This window comes from Homalodisca vitripennis, chromosome 2, assembly GCF_021130785.1.
Source record: "Homalodisca vitripennis isolate AUS2020 chromosome 2, UT_GWSS_2.1, whole genome shotgun sequence".
Lineage (NCBI taxonomy): Eukaryota > Metazoa > Arthropoda > Insecta > Hemiptera > Cicadellidae > Homalodisca > Homalodisca vitripennis.
This window is the reverse complement of record NC_060208.1, coordinates 180,990,859-181,016,654: the sequence shown is the minus strand read 5'-3', so window position 1 is coordinate 181,016,654 and position 25,796 is coordinate 180,990,859. Positions and strand designations below refer to the sequence as shown.

The following is a 25,796-nucleotide window of genomic DNA, read 5'->3' as shown; positions in this document are numbered from 1 at the left end:
TCTGCGTAACACTCATTGCCTTATTTTCGAATGCTAGCTGAATTTTCCGAATGGTCTCACTTTGTTTTTCTCCGAGTTTCACGCAAAATTTAATGCAATAACGTTGTTCCACATTTTCCGTCATCTTCACAGTTAGAGAAAACCGATACGCGCACTTGACTTATCAGTACATACTGACCCGTCTCCGGCGAACCAGTCGGGGGATCAAGATAAGACTTTGTACCTTTCCTTATCATAGTAGGAACTATTGTCGCAACAAATCTTATCTCATTATTGGCAGCAGAAGCCGCGATACACGACGAGGTCGGATACTTTTTGATTGGACCTCGTATAGTAACAATATTCTACACGATTCCAAGTACCTTCGTATATTGGCAAGAAGTTCCTGTGTATCAACCACGAGTTCAGGGAAGTCATAACAAGTCATTTGCGTTAACCCAACGTCAGGGTCGAACACCTTCTTCCTGTTATGCAGGAAAATACACTGTGGTAATATAATTGTGTCTCATAACATCTATCATACACACAGATGTATTTAAAACTTGCCCTTCTGTATATAGTATAAAATAATGGCACATATAAAAACAAACATGTGCAAATGCCCATTGCTAGGTGACCCCGACTAAAATCGTGCAAGTATCTTTGAATAGGTCAAAACGTGACATGCAACTGGAGTACAGATTGTGGGTGTGTAACCGTATGTAGAGTGTTTAACCCCCTCCCCCCTCCTCTGCTGGGTAGGGGGTGTCCGTCACGCGTGTCCCAGTGGCGTCCACAATCACGAAACGATATGTCACAATAAAATAAATCCCGCCTTTAGCACGAGCCACTGACCACGTTTACATTGTGATTTGTGGCTATATAAAGTCGGATTGGTCCTTGGGACAATTGGTGGCAGAATTGAGCCGCTTGCGAGAGATTAACCGGGACGACGAGTTTAAGAAATAAGACACTTCTTGGCGCTATGAAGAATTATACATGGGGCATAGAGCTTTAGTTACTTTGGCTGGCGGACGGAGATGTTCTTGATAGTATTACTTCTTGTCAAGAATGTTACTATCAAAGGAGATTAGTGATCTGATTTAGTGGTGAATTTGGCATTTAAAATAGTTAGCGTCCGCCTGATTGAAGGCTTTTAGGAAAAATTATTCTGCATCATGAAGAATTTGGTCTTACAGCGGCTACAGAGACAGGTGAAAAACTGCAAGACCCTGTATAATCCTGTTCTTGAGTGTTAAACGAGGCGACTACTCCAAAGGTATATCAAATTTGACTTGAAAATGTGCCAAATAATAAGTGAATTTTGTGGTACATGTACTCCAGATTAAGCGTCCAGGCGTCCAGAGTCAACGAACTGTAATTTACTACGAGGAAAGGCTCTAAAGGTCAGTGGCATTAGACTAAAAATGAATAAAAAAGTTGGAAATAAAACGATAGTTAGCAAAATAAATAGAACAACGTTCATTCATAGAGCCCTAATTTTTTTAGTTCACACTATTTTTAATATGAGTTGTAAATAGCAATATTGAATTTGAAAAGATAAACAATATCTGTATATGTAGAGGAAAGAGCAATTCTCAGCTGCTCCTATGAATCCATCGTATAAAACGTATTTTGTGATAAGAGATTTAATCTATGTTAGGAAGAAGTCCCTTCTAAATGTGACGAACGTTATTCCTCAAGGACACAACTATGGTTGATGTGCTTGAGTAACTCTACTTGAAGACAACAATGATGCCAACTTTCCACTGAAATATGAATTCTTGCTCAAACAAGCAGAATAAGGGTCTATATAAATGTCAACTGTTTATATAATAGAAGACGAAAAAAGGTTGGTGAGGGACAAATCAGTTGTTTTCACGCCCACGTGTTAAGTGCAGTGTTAAGGAAGGTGGGGTAGAAAGGTGACGATTACGAATAGAAATATTTCTTCATCCTGTTTTTCAGGTTGGTATTCTATTGGTTTTGGTACTCAATCGTAGAAACCTAGTATTATACTTTTTGTAACAGTTAACGATAGCAAAAGTAAAATCCTACGATCCATTCAAATCATCCATCATCAGTAACAAACTTAAAAAAAAGATATCTATTGAGGTTTTAATTGGACCGCGTTTTAGATGTTAACTATGTACTATTTTATTTTGACTCATTCAATCCTTCATCGATATTAATTTTATACTTAACGTGATTTTTTAGGCTCTTTCAGGTTTGTAAATATGGATAGTAACTACTTTTTCTCTTGTTATTCCTCAAGACTTCAAAGTTGTTCGTTAATCCAGATTTACTTGGCATAATTTTTAAACAATTCTTTAATCTTTCCGAGATAGGTTTTTAAAACTTTTTGTTAAGTATAGGAATAAATGAAATAAGACTATAATTATCTATTTAGTGCTTATTAACCCGACACATTATCTTGTCACAATGTAAAATACTCAACATATGCACAGCACTTATTAAGTAACAAAGAGGGGGTTTCATTGACCAACACATATTAAACATTGCATTTCGACTTTATCCCACAAATGCATTATTACAACACTGGAGACTGTGAAAGTTGTGACGTCGAGTTTAAAAACTATAAGCTTGTATGCGAGGAATGTCTACATTCCCAGGGATGCAGTTACATAACGTTCTTTCTTCGTGCCTTTCTGATAAAAATAAACCGGTTTAAAATGAGTGATATGTCGCTAGAGCACCGTGTACTATTGAACAGTATTTAATTATTACGTTTACGTTAAGGTTTAAATCTTATATTATAACTTATATACTTAGAGTTTTATGTGAAATTGTTTTCAAATTACTAAGCCATAACGAATCCAAATAAGGATCCTTGCTGTGCTCAAGATCACATAAATGAAGATTACTTTGTTTCTAATTCTTTCTTCATTAGTGAAATTGTAATGATAATATTTATCAGTATACAATTATTGTATTACACCACTTATAAAAATGTGTAAATAACTATAAAAGCATTATCATAATCGCAGTATAAAATTGGCAATATAAAAACCGTTTTATGATACATTAGTTTTTGTTATTTTAACCAAACAAATCTTTTTGTTGTGATAAAAGATATTGAAGGACTGTAGATCCACGTCTAATTTTGACGGGGGTTCGTTTCTGCGGAAAAGATACGAGATATCTGCTCGTATTTGGGGTTTGGGTCGGAATAGTACAAACATATCACTTTCGATTTAAAGAATTTGTAAGAATTATCTGTCAGAATAATAATACACTAACTGGCTGTAAGTTATTTGTTGCGTATAATTTTCAAACTATGATGTTCGTATGACTAAGAAAGAAATCATGGTCGAAATAATACACGATCCTGTGTGTTGCAATTAAAACATTTGTCTTAAAAGTGTCCTTCTTTCAAGCCGTGGATGTAAACGGATAGTAAGTAACTTCTGATTGCCATTTAGGCACATAATTTTAAGGTTTATTGGCTCAAAATTGCATTTCCTGAAAATGACAGGATGAGGGATAACGAAAAACTCAGCCACATCAAAGATGCAAATATATGATAGCCAACCTGAAATGGCCACAAGAATTAAACATGGGGTAGGGAAAAAACGAAACACTATTAAAGGAAATATTATATGTTTTCCCAAATAAAACCTAGCAACCTATTTCTGTTAGTGTTGTTCATAGGGCTGACAATTCCAGTCTCTAAGTTCCACTGATTTTTCTTTTACAGATGATGAATAACCACTGTTTGGATAGGATTATCAGAAAATAGGTATCTTTTTGCGGTCAATTTTTTTCATTTAATACGTTAATCAATGGGCTTTCCTATTTAAATGTCTAAAAACGTCCCTACCCTCCCACTGTTTTGATCACCTACATTATACATTTAAAAATCTTTATAGTCCGGAAATTAAAGTACTAAAGTTATTAGGCTATTATATGTGTACATTACAGTGAATTTCGGATACCCGTGGATTTCCGAAGTGGTACGCTGAAATGATAATACTCGTATAAGACTGTTGGGTCTATTTCACAGCATTGCTGCAATATACTAAACTTGTTCACTAGTGACTTTAGACACGTGGACGCAGAGAAGGTCATGTACGCAATATACTGCTGAACATACACTGTCCAAACACGCATACTCTCGACATATTCACATGGGAAAGTCCAACCCAGACGAGTGCCATTAGTCTAAGAACCGCAAATTTACAGCCCGTCAACGCTGCAGGAATCCGTTATCGGTGTTTAATACCGTTTCCGCGGAACTGCGTCTGCGGCCGGCAGCCACTGCTTCTTTCCGCGGCATTGATTTTAACGAGGTAATTACACTTGGTATGGGACAGCCGCCTTAGATCATGACGTCACCAGGCCGCGAGGACCGCGCTCGCGCATGCGACCGTATACTGTGTTGATGAAGAGCGCAGCGAGTACGTAAATAACGACTTAACCTCATGTGTCAATACTGTCGTGTTGCGGAACAATGCTCGCTGCATTATCAATAGGTGAAGGCTGAAACAGCTACAGGTGCTAAGTGCCATTTTTACAATTTTCATTTTTCGCTGCTAAATATTCTATGTACTCGTATAAAGGCCAGTACAGTGCTAAGAGACCTATGTGCCTGAACTGTTTATATACCTTTAGTCTCCAACAGAATGCGCTTGCTGTATGTCCAAGAGACCTAAGTGCCCTTTCCTACCAAATCGCACTAGCAATTAAGTCGTTTCTTAAGGAAAATGTCTCATGGCACATAGGACTACTAGCATCGACTAAGATAGTGGATTTAGATCTTTCTGCAATATGACCCACTTCATAATTGTATTGATAAGCTATGACATAAGATAGTTTTTTACAATTTTGTAACTGATTGCGCACTTAAAAAGGAGTTTAAAGAATTGTCTTTAAAATATATTTTCTGATTATAAGAATTGGTGTAGTTTTTTTTGCTCCTGATCATTTTGTGTTTTGGTACTTAGTATCTTTAGCTTTTCCAGTCTTCAAGTGTGTTTATTCTTAAGTGTAGATGTAGAGACTTGAAAATCTTACATTTAGGTGTAGGTCTAGTTATATAAACCAATTAAAAGTGTCATTGAACGGTTGGAAAAATGCCATTTGTAATTACCATAAAATAATTCAAAAGATACTGTACCACGGGACTTGATCGAATGAATATACATGGTTGTCTAAACGCACTATTGGAAGTAGCAGTGTATAAAAGATTTTGGGTTTTTCGGACTGAATTAGTTTTGTTATTCTAGAAACCGACTTGTGATTACACCAATGTTACTTTTCTTTATATTATTGTATGTGTATAAGTTATTATTTGTTTTTACACTATATTCTAATTTTATAAAAGTGAGAGGAATTATTGTGATACTTCTGTACAGGGAAACTCACATAGTGTTGTCTGTTTCAGCAGTGAGCTCGAATGCGGAGCCAGCAGTGGAGGTCACCCCTGAGGTCCCCCCAGCCACCCCCGCCGACAGCACCCCTTCCTTGCCCCTCTCGCCATCACCAGCCAAGCAGGCTGCATCAGGTACGTAATCTTTGAGCGAAATTAATGTGTAGATCGATCAGTTTCTACCAGCGATAAGTCTTTGTTTCATTGGGGCGTTATTTAAAACACATCGTAATTAATATTTTGAGTTTTCAAATTGATTCAAGTTATAAAGTCATTGTCACTGAATATAATTCGCAACATTTTACTATGATTTAAGTTTTAAAATGAATGTTAATTAATTGTAAGATGTGTATAAATTGTGTTCAGACGAATTAAAAACAAGAAAGTTAGAAGTATTAAATACTAAATACATAGGGACGTGACAACAAAATCGGGTTATAGCTGGGCCACTCTACTGAGTTTTTAAAGTAAAGGACCAGTAAGTTTATGACTGTAGTGCCTCAATTTAAGAAGTCTGGTCAATGAATAAACTGTGACGTGTTGTCAGACGTCAATGTCGAATTTCACAAAAGACGATAAGACTATAAAGTCTTAATTTTAAAAATTCAGGGCAAATATACCCTTATAACAAAAAAGAATCAGGACTGAGACACATTACAGTGCCTTGATGTCAAATGTAAAAAACCCTGACAATATAAACAGAGAGTGGCTCTATTGTCGACATTGAGACTCTAGCAATGAATCATGATCGAGTATAATAAACGTGTTTTCCAGATTAAAACTTTGCCTGTTAAATATCGAATTTGAGTAACACGTTTTGAATATCAAAGGTTAATATTGCTGAAAAATATATATCATTCAAGCACTGCAATTGATTATTCATAACGTTTATCGTTTTTAGCGTATTTGTGAACCTGTTCTTCGTCTCATTTCCGTGAGTCAAGTAAAGAGTCACTTTCATGTTTAGTAATTTTCCGTCTACTATTTAAGCTCTTGAACCAACCCCTAAATCCGCGATCTGCTTCGTGACACTCTGAAGCGAATCGAACATGTGGTGACACAAAGTCAAGTAAAGAGTCACTTTCATGTTTAGTAATTTTCCGTCTACTATTTATGCTCTTGAACCAACCCCTAAAGCCGCACCTGCCTCGTGACACTCTGAAGCGAATCGAACATGTGGTGACACAAAGCTTTCTGTTTCTCTTTTGTGTAGACATGGCCAAAGAAACCTGAAATAAACAAGTTTAAATATAACGATTATTCCAAAACTTACTGGAGTGAAGTATCCATCAATGAGTTATCTGCAGAAGTCTAAAGCGCAGGAATGCTTAAACCAGAAGATTTCCTATGTACAGCTCTTGATCCTCTAGTCTGTTAGACTGATGGTGAGATATTCCACCGGACGGAAAGCTGAAGTTAGTCCGTGTACTAGAACACCTGCTCGATCGCATTGTCCCCTGGCAACAGGAGCAAGAGAAGAGTCGCAAGTATGCAGTGGACGAGCGGGCGGCGGGTGAGCGCAGGAAACGGCCTTGGGGGCAAAAAGACGTACAGGCTGGAGCGGGAGCTAGAGCAAAACACACAAAACAACAACTGATTTACAGCGTGCAGTCGAGATAATCAATGGCAAAAACCTGTAGGGTGGGGGGAGACGGGGAGGAAGAAGCGCGTATCTCCAGTAGCTGGAGCTGGAGCGGTCGCTGGAGCCGACTCTAATGAGGCGCGTTCATTATGCGGGTCAGAGGTGATTGAGTCTGACCTACTTGGTCACTCCTCCATTCCCTCATAGGAACCCATTAATATTTATCGCTGCTATTTACAAATAATACAGTCCGACTCCCCTGGTCGCTCTCGAAGACGACGATGTTTGGACAAGTTCAAGTTCAAACACCGTCAAGAGTTCGCTGGTTTGTTGGACCGCCGCAGTGTTCTTTTGTTGCGATTTACATAATCTTCTCGTTGCTGTCTGCAGCTCCTTGTTGGGATTCCTTCCTTATTCCCTTGTTGGGGTTTCTAATGAACACTTCGGTATCGTGACCGTTTCTGTTTGAAATGTTTGGATTAACACGGACCTCTCTCTCTCTCTTCAACTTCTTGTTGCGTCAAATACACGGAGCATTATTTGTATACTATTGTTTTATTCAACAGCCGGTTTTATCTGGACTTGGATTCCGTTAGATCTTTCTTCTTGTCTTTCGCTAATCTTCCACCCAACAGCTTTCTTCCTTTACTATATATTGTAGATTTTATCGATTTAAAATACACTCCTCATGCCAACAGGATATTAATTTTATTCGACACTATAGGTCTTGGTTCTTTTTTAGATCTCTCGTCCACAACCTTCTTAACTCAGTTTCCCAAAATTCGCTTTCTTGACTTCGCACCATTATTATAGATGTTCTAGTATACTCCATAGAATATTTATTTTTTATTTTGTCCACAGAATTTTAATCATCGTACAAGCATCAGTTCATGACAATGTTTCATGACCACTGACGAGGTAGCCGTTATTGACGGCCACGTTGTTTCTAGTATTCCAACTGCAAATACCTTGTTACATTGTCTTCCACTGGGGTTCAACTTGTTATTCAACTGGCGGCGGTTTATGCAAGGACCGGGGAGTGTAGGCGAGATCCGAGGGGCGTCTGTGAACGGAACCGGGCCTGGCCGAGCTCGTTATGTTGCACAGAGCCAATTGTGGGCCGGTGGACGCATCGCATGCTGATGTGCGCGGACCGCTAGGCGTAGACCTAGACCGACATCTGGGTCGATCGGGGACGTCGTGGACTGGGTATACCGGAGGATATTACATATGTTTCCGGTGGCCGGTAGGCTAATAGCTCCGAAATGACATTCAGGAAATGTTTTATTATCTGACACGTCTGAAGATCGTTCAATTCTGAAGCGTTTGTATATTCACATTAACGAATTGTGTAGAGTTATAGGCTAATAAAACAAAATGCTATTATAAGGTTTACCGCCATAGAATAATAGGAAAATGTTTTCAAAAATGTTTTATAGAAATAAATAGATACGAGTAACGTGTGGAGTACTGTTCCAGTGATGATATATGTTTTTAAAGTGTAACGTAATTTATTCGCAAGTATTTTGTAACAGAGCGACCATATATAAGTAGGGAGTGACTGATTTCTTCAAAATATCCTTATCAGTACAGGTTTACTGTACTGAACTCCAGTTGAAGATGTTTTCTGGTGGCAAGTTTCCAGAAATGGTTGCCCTGCCGCGCCGCCGGGTGGCGTCTACTGTTACGTCGGAAAAAGTTAATGAATTGAATATCTCTCGGTGTAATTAGCAGGTGGTGAAGTCTGCACGCTTCCTTCAGACATTGAATTACACCATGACTGTTGATTTTTCCCATCAATTAATCGAACACTGGGAACGGAACGAGAGCCGACAGGAGCCGAAGTGCTGATCCTGCATGCTGATGAGTACGGGCCGGCGCTGAGTCCTCCAGTCTTCTGCTGTGATTGATATATCAACCGCCTTTGTGTCCATCTCAGCCGAGCCCGTCCAATTAGAACATGTGAGGTACCGCCCCAGCCGGCCCGACCCCGCTCGTGCCCCGCTGGAGCGGACAGTCCGTCATGTATCAAGCGGTGATAAGTCTCGCGGAGTCGGAGATTGGTGAGAGATTAGTCGTCGGGTTGGAGATGTGCGCTTTGTGTTGGGACGCACCGGGTCTGTGATGTGAATATGAATCAAAGTCTCTTCTCGTGTCATAAGGTCTTGCCGTAACCGACCGGACGTTGTTATGCGGATTCTCGTTGTACTGCAATCTTGAGTGGCGAAAGAGTCGCCTTTATCGTGAGTTGCCAAATTTGCTTATGTACGTTGAGGAAGTTTAAATTATGGAACACTTAAAAACAACTAAGCTATCAGCTATGTTTTCATTAAATCAAGGCACAATTCTAAAGCCTTTCACTGATATAACGTCAATATTACTGTTTTATGAGGCTTAAATTCCAACATGCAAAACTACTCAACATCCACGACTTATAATTAATTATCAATGATATCACTCATTGGAATTGCGTCGTTCAGCAAAGAATCTGCGGGTATCGGCCAACATTTCATACCTTTTTAGAATCCCACCAGCTTGGCCAATACGTTCATGACTATCGATACTTTGATCGCTTGGACCTTTGTTGGCCTGAGATAAGTTCCATTTTAACTTATTCAACAGCGATATTATGTTGTAAAATATCCTTGGATGTTCATCGTATATCGGAATTCAACCCTATGGAGAGTGTAAATAAAATTTTGAAGTCACTGATGAGCTACTGTACCAAAAGAGATATTGTTCTAAAAAAAGTGAAACCATTCAGCATAATCAGATCGCAAAGGTCACTCTGGATCGACTCCGCCCAACGGTGAATGGAAAACGGAACCTGCCCGAAGAGGTTTCACAGGATCCTCGCCACACTGACCTTCTTCTGGCGTCCACGACGGCGACGGCTCGGCGAGGCACCGGGCGAACTATTACTGGCAGAATGATGTTGTACGGGCAGCCAATAAACGTCGTTTGTCCGGCCGGAGAGTCGGATGTAGATGCACGACCGAGATACCATCAGACAACTAATGTTATGGTCAGCGCAGATGGAACTAGGTCGCCCTACACAATTGCAAATATTCTGTAGCCGGCGGTCCCAAGATAATAATTAGACATGAGCTGGCCGGTCACGGCGGCGGCGGCCACGAGACGATTCCCGTTAGATCTGATAGAGTTGATGTTGATGTCAACCCGACCTTTGGCACCGCCTGTGTCGGCTCTGACCGCGGACTGAATCTTTCAGACACCTTCGGGCCTCCGTGATGGATGTTCCATTATATCGGACCATTCTGCACGATCCGATTGGTTCTGGAAGATCTGTCTGATGATTTTATTTCAGTTACATGTTGAGATCTTATCGTAGTTTGTTTAGAACCTTAACTGCTTACAGATCTTTTTAGGCATGTTATTTCTTGGTAAATTAATTTATCTCTCATTGGTGTGTATTATATTTTGATGTGTGTTGCTCTGCAGATTAGCATACAACATTTACAAAGGTATATGAGGCCATGCCGTGGCAAGACATACCTAAAGCAATGCTTCAGCAGGGTATAAATGTTAGCACCGAATGTGTAAAAGTGCATGGAAAGTGGTGATGGAATATTCTAATACGTTTTTGGAAGGTCCCATATTCTATTACATTTTAAATCCTAACGTTTTAAATCAATGTATCCATTTGTAAACTTGTTTTCCATAACGATTGATTTACACTGGATTGATATCGATATGATGCAAACTGTGAATAAAACATGCACTCGACCTTGATCTACTTGACAATTTGCTAGATCACGGTTCGGCCGGGTATGACACGATCGCACTACGTCGTCCCACATTCTCCAGTCGTGTCTCCAGTCTCCAGTCCCCGTCCCCGCTGTCTCCAGTAACCTATCTCCAGGATGTGTCCCGGTAGTGTCGAGTTCTCGCTCCAGCCAGCTTCTCCAGGTCGTTACTGGAACGTCTTGTACCTTTCCGCTCTCCTATCTCGCTCTCCATATGTCCTGGCAGCGTGTACCACCACTACGGTTACAGGAAGTGTTTGGTCTTGTTCTCTGGAGGAAGACTAACGGCTCGCGCTTGGGAGGTACATCTGACTACGTTGCGAGTTTGGCACCAACAACGCACATACAATTTTGACCTTTCTGTATAAAGTGCATGACGTAAATACATTCAAATTCTTGTGACTAAAGTAGCTCAGCGAACATGTATTGACCAGAGTTTAAAGTGAATGTACAAAAAATACTTATCGAAACCTAGGTATCGTTACTCTGCAGAAGTTGTCCATGATATGTATGCATTATATTTTAATATGTAAGTAAACGTTTTGTTCCTAACCTATTATGAGTCAATATGTCAGAGAAAAAAGGAATAACGATACGACAAATAGTTGTCTATTGGATGCCATTTAGAACAACGAATAGTCGTCTAGTAATTTAGCAAAAAGTTTTATTTCTAGTTACCAGTTATCCACAAATAAAACATAAAATTTCCTCATAAATGTTATGAAACCATTCGTACCCGGTCTGCAATAATATGTAATTTAATACAATTTTTCTCTTGACAATTGTTTTATAGAATTCTACGTTCTGTGAACTTCTAAATGTGATTCTACGTACTTCATTTTGTGTTGAACCAATACGTTTTGTATGGTTTTAATCTGTGTTTTGTAGGGCAAGAAGCTGAGGAGTTCTCTGTAATCCTGAACAGTCTTATACGTCATACACGCTACCTCCACATGTATTTCGCTGATCGTGGCCGGTATTTTGCAATTTATTACAGTGGTGTTATAGTAGATTCTAATTCAAGCCATAAGTGGCCGGATCTGTTCTCTCGCTATGAAGTAATTATGCGGTATCGCACCGCTTTGCACTCCATACGCTTACGAATGCAATTGCCATTAACGGGTGATTTTTCAGTGGCAAAGTGCCCCGGGGCGTAACGTAAACGTCGGGTAATCTCCAGTCTATTGGCCAATAACGTCCACGAGAACGGGGCCGATGATCCACGAGTGGAGAAATAACAATAATCTTCCGCACTTAGGTTAAAGGCACCGCAACCTCACTTTAAAATAGAGGGGGTAAAAATATAACTAGTGGACGGGATGTATTGCAATTATTATCGGATGGTAGCGGACTAGACCGGGGTAATCGGTGTAATTTCCTACCTGGAGACGACGACCTGTGTTCAAATAATTCATCTGGTTTCATTAGATGAGAATAAATAACTCGATGACAGCGCCAACAATGGTTAATGCTGTAAACAAACGGGAATAAATCACAGCGAGACTGTTGTAATCGTCTAAAGGAGATGCTTTTGAGTCACGGATCCAGTAATTGTCCAACGATTGGTACAGTTTAGGAACTGCGTCTTGATACCTTTTCTGAATCAATTGCTGTGATCAGTAAGTGTTAGCTCAGACGGATTAGCTCAGACGGATTGAGTTGTCGGTTTTGAAATACTAGACTTGGAACATGATTTATCATATCAAATGGTTCCTTGCGCCTCTTCGTGACTTCCTTCTGATGAAAGGCAATTGGTTGGAAAATAGAAATCTCATACGGCTAGCTATTCATGTCGTAAGCTAGTGTAAAGCACACATTCCAAGAGCACGCTTTTGAAATAGTCTTCTGTCCAAGAGCGGTGCAGAATGCAAGCAGCACCGCCGACATGAACCAGAAAAATGCTCTTCTTGTACTCGTATATTCTAGACACGATCGGACGTGTGTCATCTTCGTGACCTCTGCTCGGTCCGTTTCCTTCTGGGTGTTGCATTGCTGGACTTTTGCAGATACTGTATTCAGCTCAGCGTCTGTCATGTCCTTTGTTTTAGACTTCGGTGATAACTTGTAAAATTGTTGCCGGAGACTATTGCCGTTACATCATGTACGTAATGTGATGTATTTACACGAGGACCATAATATAGAATCAATGAAAAATGCAATTGGAATTTCAGAGAATACCAGAGTAATATTTTTTAAGACTGATTTGTTTATATGCAGAATTGTGTTTTATTCATAATCAATTTTGTTAGTGTCGTACAGACTCCAACGTTCTGGAAAATAATATTATTATATGACATATGAAGTAATTCAATATTAAAATAGTTTCATTCCTTTTCCAGGTTTCTTGTTTAGCTGTAATCCAAACCTCAAGGATGAAGGCATTTATTCCATTGCAGTTATGAGCTAAGTTGGTCTATGGAGAGAGACAGAATAATTTTCGATTAGTTATGGGCTGGTTCGAATTAAATTTCCACTGATTGATGCTAAGTGTACACATAGACGTGGACTAGTCTAAGCCCGCCCAAGTGGGTGTTGCCTCCGACCTGTTAGCCTTCCTGGGGCCTCGATACATGGCCAAAGTCAACAGGCGCTTTGTCTACAGCTGATCACTTCTTGGTAATACTCCACAGAGGAATAGTTACGTCAGGAGTTTCAAATTGAGAGATTAAGTTTTCCTGGATCCGAGTTAAATTATTATCAAGCTGTACGTTCCACAGATTGAATATCCTCTGAAGTTCATTTCACTAGACATAATTCTTTACGTCATGTTTATTATGGGTCTAAGTTTTCAAAGGTCTAAATTCATAGACTATCATAGACATTCATAGACTTTTTTGGTAAGGTGTAAAGAAAATATAACGTTTGTAATACAAGATACAAATTATGGAGGATGCCCTGATGGAATTGTTCACTCAAATATCTTTAGGAGTGAGAAACTCGATCTATACGTTTCAACATGTCTTTAATACATTTGTCTGTTTTAAGGAATAACACAAGAAATAACATTATTATGTGATTTCCCAGCGAGTTACATGATTTTTAAGTTCCTTAAAAACGTAGTTCGGACTAAATCACATCTTTGAGAGATTTCTCATCAAGTAGACTTTATAATAAGGGATAGAGGATGTAAGTGTTTAGAGGACGGTGAATGACTTTGCTCCTAAGGACTCACTCATGGATACCTTTTCCTTGCAGCATCCTGTCTAGAATCTCGACTTCTCGCACCCAGCACAACACCTCCCAGACCAGGTAAAGGTATGCGCCTCCGCACAGGAAGGTTCGCACTAATCAACGTCTAATCGAACCCGTTAATTATGTTCGAGTGCGGCGGCGGCGGCGGTAGTGGCGATGGCGCAAGAGTTCCCACGCCGGGTCTGAGCTTGCCCAACGGCCCGTGGATCCAGGGCAACACCAGTCGCGCTCTGCATAATAAACTGGCGGAAGCCACGGAGATCTTTCTCCGGCGGCGCTGATCCACCTTCCCTTCTACAGTCAAAAGATAGAATGCCTCACATAGCTAGCTGCTCATACCGAAGAAGCGTGGACTGGTCTTCGTATCTTGGCACGTACACATCCATCCATATATCTACTACACGTTATCATATATTTAGATACAACAGAAATAATTCTGTCTAAACTCACCTCCACTTAAATTTAATTAAATTTTATGAAGTTTCCTAATTAATGTATATTTTTTTAATACCATGGTGACAGATAATTCCGTAACAATTCAACGTAACTAAAGCAAATACTTCAAATCCATTCTGGAGTGTGACAGGATCAGCTTATAAGACTGTATTATTTCTTGGCGTATCTGGTAAAGCTTACCGTTTTTATGAATATAATCCCACTAGTCCATGAAAATGCAACTCACTCTCTATCCTGACATTACGATGAGTCACAATCAGAACTTGCACTGCGGTAACTAAAACAATAGCGTAAACCTTTAGTGAACTTGACTTATCCTTGAACTATGTAATGGACTCAGTGTGTAATCGTAAAGTAGATGAAAAAGGTCAGGACGTTCTTCCCAGAAAGAGTGTTATAGCGGCCTTCGATTAGGCCAAATTGTATGCTCTTGAACCTGCCTAAAAAGCCACAACCCGCCACGTTACACTCTGAAACGAATCGGACGTTTTATGGTGCCTGTGGTCAAGGTCTAAAAAGCTCTCTGTTCCTCGTTGAGATAAGTCCAAAGAGACATGAAGTGCTAAGGTTTAAATGTAATGTTTTGTGAATCTATTTCGAGTACCAATGAATGTTCTATCACCAGAAGCTAAGGCGCAAAATTATCTTATGAAGTCTATTTAGAAATCGTACTTGTACTTTGGATTAAGATTAAACGAGTACGTACAAATTTCGGTTGGACCAGAGCACGTTTTATCACTATTGACCACTAACTACTGTACTAATATCTGCCTTTTGTCTTATTGATACTGATAAAAAAAGAGTAAAAATGCAACGGACACGGGACGAATAACCATTTTCATTGTGGAATCAAAGGTCAGCCATATACAGGATAGTAATGGTTGTCGACGTATTGTTTGTAACTACCTACAGTGCTCAGAGCTGTCGTATCTCGTGGATCTTATCAGGTCCCATACAAGTGGATCATAATGGCTGATGCAGACAATGGTATATTAAACAGTGTTTGACTCATGTCTTTATTTAGCCTTATTTGTGGGAGGGGGGGGTTGTCTTAACTACCTATTTAAACGGCAGCACATTCTCGTGATTGTCCAAGATGTTCATACTCGATTGGTTAAAAAATGCAATTGGTTGTTTTTGTATGCTATTTTTTCACTCAAGAGAATGTGATCATGTCATAAGCGATACAGTTACATATACGTTTAAATAATTAAGTTGTCAAATAATACGGCTTTTAATTATGTTATCAATCTGCGCTACTTGAGATGGTGACTCATCTCTTAACTTGCTTACTGACTAAAGATTGGGTAATTATATATGATCTTGAGATAAAAGTACGATACATTGGTGTTAATTACAGGACAACCTTTTACTATAGACACATTTTTAGGCGTTAAAGATTCTCAAATATCCTATAACAATTACATATGAATTGTTTTAATTTCTTGAATGACTAATCTGCTCCTACAAATTACAAAATAATGTTAGATGGAAAAATTAAAATAAATACAACTAAAATGTTTATGTCTAATTATGGGTAAGGAGTTTTATATAACAAAATATTAACAGTAGAAACAGTTTGAAATTGTCAAATCATTCTGCAAAAAACCTGAGTAAACTATCAGGTAAACCTACTGAAAGTAAATAATCCTAACGTATGGCCCTGTAAATCTAAATAATTCAGTGGAATTTTATAAATTTATGCGCAAGAAAAGCAATTTAAAAGTGAATATCAACGTTCATGACAGAAATCTTCGAAAACTTATAACTTAGAAAATGTTGTAAAAAGGCACTGAATTCTTCAGTTTGATGTTTATAATTAATGCCTTTAAATGCGCCTAAGAGAGTTATTAAAACGCTTTTTTCAGTTTAAGATAGAGAATACAATTTTATATAGTGTGGGCTATGAAATAAGGAGATTAGCATCGTGAGTCCGAATATACCATTCATTAGACATTGGGATATCCAAAAAGATTAAACATTACGAGTTCAGAAGAAAAACTATTCCTTTTGGACAATAGGGTTGCGTAAAAGTTTTATATTGTTCTTTTGGGGGAAACCCCAATGTTGTTTCACTTTAGCTGGATCTTATAAATATGGAACGATTTTTCCCATATGATACTTTACTGATTTATACACTTAAACCAACCGTCCGACACATAAACATTGTTATTTCATAATGAGATTAAAAAACTGGAAGTAGTCACTTAAATGGTTGTTAGACGTCGCCAATTTAACGAAAAAATCATTATTTCATATTTCAACCCTTTTCATACCCTCATATTTCAACTTTCATCAAACCTCGTGCGGCTGACGACCGACTTCAAGAAAAACAAAGTCATGTGCTGTTGCAATGCAGCCTGACTCGATTTCTTGACTACATGTTACGGAAGTTCTATTTCAGCAATAAGGACAAACAATAATACAACTTAAATAGTACTAAATGTTAATATAACAATACTTTTCCAAATTATTTATTTTTTGGACAAGGTCTTTCGAAACCAAAAATATTTTCCAATTGCTCCAGGAGTCTTCAATACAACTTGCCTAAGACGCCAGCTGAACAAAGTAATGTTCTATGAATCTGTTTGGACACTAAGTGCAAATCTAATATTCATACCGAATTACTCATTTAAAATGATTACCTCCCAGGGTGGGTTGGGGGCGATGTAGAAATTGATTAGCGGACAGGGAGAGGCCTTCTCCAATAATGGCATTTCAAGATATGAATAATAAGAAGGCAATAAAATACAGACGGCTGGAAGCGCCAGCGGACCCTGGATAATAACAAACACTTGTCTGCGTTAGTGGTAATTTCGCTCATTGTGCGAATATTTAGCAGATTGTATCTGTGTGATGGATGCTGGTCGGTTTTTGCCTCGCGCGGGTCAGGCCGCAACACCTTGCCCCTGCCTCCGCTGAATGAATAATATCAAAACATCGATACTCATTTAAATATCGGTGTTTGTTTCGATATTCGATATTTTTGCAGCAAATCTCCGTGTTTTATATCTGTTACCTTTTATACCTCCAATGTTTGGGACTTATTATATAAGCATATCGATATAATACTACTTACCCAATTATATATGTGTGACGTCGATAGCCAGATCGATACTTTCGATGATAACGATATCGGCGTCAAGCGAGTGAGTGATCGATACCCAACAGTACGAGCGACTCGTCCGTCGGCGGGCGGTCGGACCTGTTCTGATTCTGGAATGCTGGTAACCGCCACTCTTGGTTTTGTTGGAGACGGCGAAATCATTTTTCCAATCGCGCTTATTGTCCATGGCTCATAAACCGCCAGGGAAGTCTGTACAGTCCGGCAGGAAACTGTTTGAGTTGGAGTGATTGGTGTAAGTAATTTCGAAGATTGCCGGTCACCCAACATTAATGGAGTCCTATTGGTTTGGTATAGTGATGTATTGCATTGCTTTGGTTTGCAGTTATTGCTTCCATTGCCATCGTTGATTCTTATGTATGAATTTAAAAATGTTCTTTGTAAATAATTTTATTTTCCAACATTTAGTATTGTTTTTGTTTACAACGAAAAGATCAATATAAAAATCTTTGACAAGCCCAATTTGGATTATGAAAATCCCTTTTTTCGTTCTAGCTGTAAATTTCAAGTGTGCTCGTTTATAAGTTATCAAGACATTTATTTATAACTTCCGTGATTTATTTAAACGTAAATCTACGTTCGGGGTTTATTGCTCTTTCGAGATTTTGTTACCGCTTTTATGATTCTCGTACAAGGACCACTTTGTCTTAAATCATTTTTTATACCTTTTTCATTTCTTCCAGTTTACTGTTTATGACTGACCGGTGACCATGGATTTAACAGGAACAGGTTGGAGAGCGTCGATAGCAAAACACCACTCATAGCACGGACGGTGACTTTTGGTCCATCGTTGGAAAACTGAATAAGATGGAAATCTGCCTATAATTTGCAAAATTCAGCCTGTGCCCGGCCGGTTATTACAGCAGTGTAACCACTTCCTCAGGCCAGCGGAACCGCAAAGTGGGCTGGCAAAGTGAAATGTTCATTTACAAGCGGCGGTTGACCTTGTCACTTCGCTTCTCACTTTCGCCCAAGATGCACCACCGTTAAATTGGGTAGAAAGCATGCAAGATCGAGGCAAAGCAAGGCCAGTTGGACCACGCACCTCACGGTCCGCAATCTGTTATCCGGTCGAGATCGGCCGAAATTGAGAACTGATTTCTCTCTTCATTATTGTAATTTAGTGTGTAAAAATGTGGAGACACAAAAAGTGTATGTACAGTCTATAACACAGGTATATATAAACGATAGATTAAACTGAAATAACAGAAATTCAGTTTATGTGCTAGATAGTAATTTGAAATAAACTGTATGGCTCTACATTTTGTCAAGTTCTACAAAGTTGAACACATTCGTATCGATTAAGTGTAATATGGAACTGAAAAAAATACACGCATTATTTTTATACGATCCGTTTATATTGTTCGTGACCAATAATACTACTAGGCAACAAAAGAATATTACTCATATCTGCGTGAGGGAGCAATGATTTTTACTTTATCAGAATTTTAATCTCATAAACCACTGTTATTGCCTTTTATTTATTTTCAGGCCACATAACCTCATTATGTCTTCTTTTATTGTGCAGTAATAACTAATAACATCCAGTTTAACGCTTCAGTTCGTGGATCATTCACATTCTTTTGTTTCAAAACGGACTCAATTTTCCTATTAGCTTTCTTGCGTCTATACCCAATGTTACAAAATTCAAAATAATATGATGAAATATGCATAAAATGATTTTGTATACTTTCAATGATAAACTCAACTTTATTTGTTGTAATACCAATTTTCTGTAAGAACCTATAATATAATTCCAATCTTTGCCTCAGAAAATCGGCTTTACAGTAGTATTTCTTTTTTCAAAAAATAAAAATTTTAAAAAGGGTGAATAAACAAAACGTTCAAGAACGCGTATGAAACATTGCAATAGGAATTGTTAAAACTTAGCTTGAAAGATGTGGTGATAATTAAATATAATTGAGATTATAATTAATAAGGAAGGGCATTATTAACAACTACAGACAATATTTTAATAACTGGTATATGCTCTTTTCTCATGTTGCCAGCAGATGACAGAAGAATTAAAAGAAATAATCGCAATCTGTTGGTAGTTTATTGATAGAGTACTAAATGATTTAGGTACTTATACTTATAAAATGTTTATTGGTTGAGCGTTCACGAAACATCTAACTTGAAGTTTGAAAAGTCATGGCGCTCTAAAATATTTTCATAAACTATGAATAACGAACGTCTAAGGTAAAACGTTAAATTCCAGTGTATGTTTACTACATGTATGCAGTGTCCATCAGAGCTGAACGAAAGGACGTATAACAAGTGAAATAGTTAGGACTCATAACAAATAAATCTATAAAACTTAACAAGCCAAAATAGTTCATTAGACAATACAGTTGTAACGATAATGATAAAAAGACAGGTATCTCAAGAGTACACCATAATGCAGAGGTGAATCTGGATGAATAAGTGAATGCAATTATGTATTATTCAAGTTGTATACCATTTCAAAGATCTTGTTGAGAATGTTCAAAATGAATTTTGAAATTTAAAAAACTTTAAGTGCTATGTGAACCTTATTACCACATTCTCTCTCACGCAATTTTCTACTGTTCGACTGGAAGTCTTCCTCTCTTTGCGAGTAGTACCAGCGTCCTAGATACAGATTATGGGTATAGAAATATGGAACGATCAAATAAGAACTTGATTTGACTTGGGTGTATCAAATCAAATCAAATTCAAAATTTACAAACAAGCATAGTACACGTAATATACATGAAATTAGTCCCACATGGGCCACAGAGGCTCGTGCGTGGTGACGAGTCTGTTTCGTGTTGCTGTGCACAGCGGAATAATAATAATAATAAACTATTTTGTATATTTTTAAAACAATTATTATATATAAAATCTAAAATTAAAAATATAAATAGACAACTGTATAAGCAATTTATTGCACTACTTCACGTAGTATTCATGCTGTTCTGTGATGTTGTGTAGGTATGATATATTTCCGTAAGAAATTGGTTTTAGGTATGGAAATTATTTGTGCGTCAGTAGTCATGTGGTCTAAAGATTGATTGTTAAATAACGTGTTTTCTTTTTAATTTACAGCCTGTCCTCTTTCCTCTTGACCAAAATTAGTGTTTGCATTGCCCCATCGATGTTTTGCATAAAACGGTCTTCATTATGGGCGAGCGATGCAAAATAAAGATTAAAAATTCATCAAGCGAACCCCCATCTGCCGGACCCCGAACCAGTATCTCACAAAACACAGTCTTCGAGAGCCGCGATTGTGTACTTTAATGGATGGGCGGTTCGCCAACCGGGCAGAGCGACTTGACCGATGTATAATCACAACGGTGGGTGATTGCCCTGCAATTTATCAGACTTACTACCGCGTTTCCCAATAAAACATAGGAATCAGATGAGGGATAGTCGAGCCCCGGGCGGGAGTCATACTGGCCGAACAACGGTCCCGAGACAAGCAACGAGTTGGCCGGGTCCGGGTGTAATGGTAGTCCAACGATACGGTTTTAGGCTGCACGATTAATCCCCGATCCAGGAATTCGGCCTGGACCCGGGCGGTGAAAGCCCCTTTCACTGGGACTGGGGTAAGATCGCGGAACGCCGCCCCGCCAAACCTCGCCTCTCAGGCGCACGACTCTTGACCTCCGCCACTGTTCATGGCCGGTACGGCGCTGATCTGCGGGTTCAAGGATGTTCATGATCATGCTCCTCAGGTCCATGACTTCTCCTCGGAACTCCGCCACCTCGCCAAGCCTCGCTTCTAAGCTGAATGACTCTTGACCTACGCCTCCGTTCATGCCGGTACGGCGCTGATCTGCGGGTTCAAGGATGTTCATGATCATGTTCCTCAGGTCCATGACTCCTCCTCGGAACTCCAAAGGTTAGTCAGGCAACATCGAAGCTGATTCACTCGCGTGGCCAAGTACCAAAAAAAAGGGATGTTGGTAAAGAGAAAACCCCAGAGAGGCATATCTTATTTGTTTTTCCGCAGTATAGACATAAAGCTAAAAATATCGCAATATGACTTTCTAAAGCATTGGTCGGAAGAAAAATTCAAGTCGGACGCTATCATTACCAGTGCGCGATCCATAAAACTAACTTATGTGACAAACATTTGGGTATAATTTGTTAGCGATTGGATTGTTTGATTGGGTATTTTATACAATAACATAGGAGATTCCTTGTTAATAAGATAGTTGTACTAGTTATTTTCTCCCAGTGCTTTCCACCAGATTTCCAAACAATGGTGTGACACCTGTTGAGTATATCGAGGTTCAAAAAAATTAGAATACTGGATGGAAAATTTCGACAATTTGGAGTTACGACCATTTTTATCACTCGGGCGGCCTGCGGAGCGATAAATTTTGTGGTGTCGGGTGTGGGGATCAATGGCGGGTTGGGCAGCGGCTCTAATCTCGCGGTGGATGCAGAGGCACGCGCTCTCCCGCTGATATGACACGCGTGTTGTGACAATGGAGGTGTAGACCACCCTCGAGCATGGAGCCTAGTGGTAGTGGCCGCGGCGCGGCTGCGTCACGATTATGTGGTGGATATTTGCCCTCAATTTAATCAAAGAGAGGAATCACGCTAATGTAGTTGGTATTCGGTTATCTCCAATGATCTTTGTGGGCCTATATCAAAACTCCAAATTCCAAATTTGTATCAAAAGAGTGGGATGGAACGTTAAACAGTATATTGATTCCTCAATAAGGCAACCCATGCTGATAGCCAGGTAAAAAGTTCTCATTATAATGTAATACCTTTATCTTTAAGCTTCCTTTTAGTGTTTCAAAGTCGTATTATAACTATTGAAGCATTCATTTATGAAAACGTCTTTTTACTATATCTTGTCATCTAGTTCTTCTTCACCACAATATGTTTTGTACACGGAGTTGTATGCCTTAAAAAATCAAACTTCCGTATTATTTTTTAAGATTTTGGAATCCACAATAAACCATGGCTTATAAGATAAATTAATTAAAAGGAGGGATATATGGGATATATATATTCTCCCATATATATATATATATATATATATATATATATATATATATATATATATATATATATATACAGTCATGTGCAAATTAATCTGAACAAAACCAATTTCAGTTAAAAACAAACATTTATTAGGCTAACTAGCGGGCCCGGCGCGCTTTGCTGCGCATTTCAATAATTTTTTGCAAAAGTTGCCCGCGGCTTCGCACGCAATTTCCCGTTGAAAACAGTACACTATATTCACTTATTCTTTTTCTATCACATTCTAAACATTGCTGAGATAATTGATAGTCGTTCCATCGTGAGCCTCTTGGGCGTATTATGAAGGTATGTACCATATTCCTGCCTCTATCTAGCTGTTACCCACGGCTTCGCACGCAAATCTTAAGAAACCGAAGTCCTTATATTACTTAGTAAATTTTTTTTTTTTACTATAATTAATTTTAGATTAAATTAGTTATATCTCCGATGCCACGATTGAGCTTGCTTTGTTGTCTCGATCGAGAGAATATGTACACACGGAGTTTTGAGAACCATACTTCTGTCAAAAAAAACAACTAAGGTTGATTTTATAACATTCTTTATATTTGTAGCCAACGTAAGATAGTAATTATGATATCTGCATTACTCTTCTGATCAAGCATGAGCATGGTTTATATTAAATAAATATTGCAGTTAAAGGTGAATTTTTACGTCAAATTTGAATTGTATTGTCTGGATAGTAAAGTCTATGTTTAACAGTGATTGCAAAAACAGTTTAAACAAAATTTGTCGTTTCTCTTAAGCTTACTCTATGCTTTAAAACTATAAGTGTAATATATGTTTACAAAGAACAGCTGATTAAAAATTTGAAAAAGACGTTAACATATGTTTGCTGCAATGCATTTCTTATGGGTATTTCTGTAACCAGTGGGGCGGAATCCTGAATCGGGAAAGGGATGGGCATAGCTTATAAACCTTCTCCGTGGAAAAAATACATATACGTACAAATTTTCATCATGATCGGTCCAATAGTTCACGATTCCATAAAGCACAAACATACAAACATTCATTTTTTATATATATAGATTACATAAGTTTTCACATTATACATACCTGTACATTTAATACTTAAATGTGGCCTCCTTTTGCTTGTATTAACATTTCAAGTCTTTTTGGCATTGAATCGACCAGTTTCTTGCACATTTGTTGAATTTCAAGGTCATGAAACCAAACCTGAATCAGGGCTGAAATCATCTTTTCTTTAATTGTGCAGTCCTATTTTCTTAATCTTTTCTTACAAATGGACCAGAGATTTTCTATTGAATTGACATCAGGCGAGTTTCCAGGCCATTCTTATATATAAAGTGAAAGAATAACAGAATTCTGAACAATTGACATAATTACCTATTGAAAATTCCCGGTAAGTCCTTTTATCATTTTCAATCATCCATGGTCGAAATTGAACTTTAAGCAATATGATATGTTATTATAATATAGTATATAGACACTTACTTTTATACAGTAGGTGGAACCGTATCAATTCAGAGTCATTTAAATTTATAAAAAACCGAAAACGAAGCAAGAGAATGAACGCTCCTCGTGTTCCCTTGCTTTAGTACTACGATCCTCCAGTGCCTGTCGGAGGTAACACGGGTGGCTGAACCACCGGACTGCCAAATCCCTTCCCAGCACGGGCCAGTATATCTCACGGAACAGCGAGCACCGCTACGCGTCATCAGACATATCCTCGTGGAACCGCATCCATCCACCCGCGGCGCAGGCGCAGTACGTGTAAGGCGTGAGCTTGAGAAGTGAATGGGAAGACACACGAAGAAGAATCTTCAATCAACTTTCAATCCAATTATCTAAAATAACTTATATCGCATTAACTGAACTGGCAGAATCCAGTTATTGCAATCGTGACAGTAATATTAAATGCACTGTGATCAAATCCCCCTCCTCATGTACAGGTTGAACATGTGCATAATGGGAAAATTTGATTAAATTTATGATAAATAAATTTATCTGCTCTAATCACAGTTAGGGAAATAGTTATAAGATTTTAAGTATTGGGTGTTTAAAAATAGAAGTCCCGTATTGGAATCTCGAGTTCCAATCTTAATAGGGTCCTATTTATACGATCTGTGAAAATAAACAATTTGGTGAATACTTTTTTCTATAATAATTAACCTCTTTTAAATAGCGAACCTAAACATAACATTTTTTTTTATAATAGTAATAATAATGTGAAAATATCAAGTTGCTAGTACGGAGAAGAACAAGTGGGCGGCTAATCAGCTGAACACGAGGACATCTCAATCCGCGATCAACATCCCATTTACATGAAATGTTCATTAATCGTGTTGTTGGAGGATGGTAGCGGTATCATTAAATCATACCGATACGGCAAGAGCTCGCGGCCAGGCCTCCCTTTGACTCAATAGGACTAATGGTTCCAGGAAGACGTACGGTAGCGTGGAGTCCATGTGAGGAGTTAACGGAACATCTCCACGAGCATAATCGCCCATTAAGACATCGACCGGTCTCGACCCCTAGAGTCCCGGGACAGTTCAATCCCATCGCCGGCCTTATCTTGTACATCTCCAGGCCTATCGGGGAATTTATAGCCCCTGATCTGAACAAGTTGCTGACGACTCCTTTAGAACATCTGGTGGAGTTGAGAAGTTCATTAATGTCAAGTTCAATCCTCTTGGATTCCTTCTATCAAACATGTTGTGCAACTGACATTTCTCCAAAGACAGGATAAAATCGTTGATGTAAATGTGTGTAGTTACTTATGCCATATAGTTTGTAACTATAACTAACAAACCAAAAAAAGGGAAGGGAAAGGGAAAGGGGAAAGGAGAAGGGGATCGGCTTTTCCTTTAACAAAAAAAATTTGAATCATTAGAATATAGTAGTAATAGCACCGCAGTACAATGCTTGGGTTATGAAGTATTTATATGTAGTGTTTACGAATTCTCCAGTAGTATTTTGGAAATTTGTTATTCGTGTCAAGCTTAACAAAATGTATTATTAACGTGAGATAGAAATGCTTAGATTACCGTCTCTGTCTGCGTTTTTTTTTTTAATTTTTATTTCAGAAACCAGTAAAAAGAAAACACTCAAATCTGGCAAAATGGTGGTTATTGCAGTCTTAAATTAAGATAAATATTAATATGATATTATCATATAACCTTTGAAGATGGTGGACGGTTGAACTTTCTAAAGTTTAGTACCGTAAAATCTACTAATAAGATTATGAAAGTTTTCAAAAAATAAAAGGTTCTATAAATAATAAATACAAACATTTTGACACCCTGATGATAAAACACAGTAAATAAT

General features: G+C 38.4%; 1 protein-coding gene across 1 annotated transcript in view; it reads left to right on the top strand.

Annotated features, from left to right (window-relative positions):
* The window catches only part of LOC124355120 (mucin-3A-like), a 385,609-nt gene that overhangs the window by 260,140 nt on the left and 99,673 nt on the right, over nt 1–25,796 (top strand). The window contains 1 exon segment of the mRNA XM_046806081.1: nt 5,384–5,503. Coding sequence (XP_046662037.1) covers nt 5,384–5,503 — 120 coding nt within the window.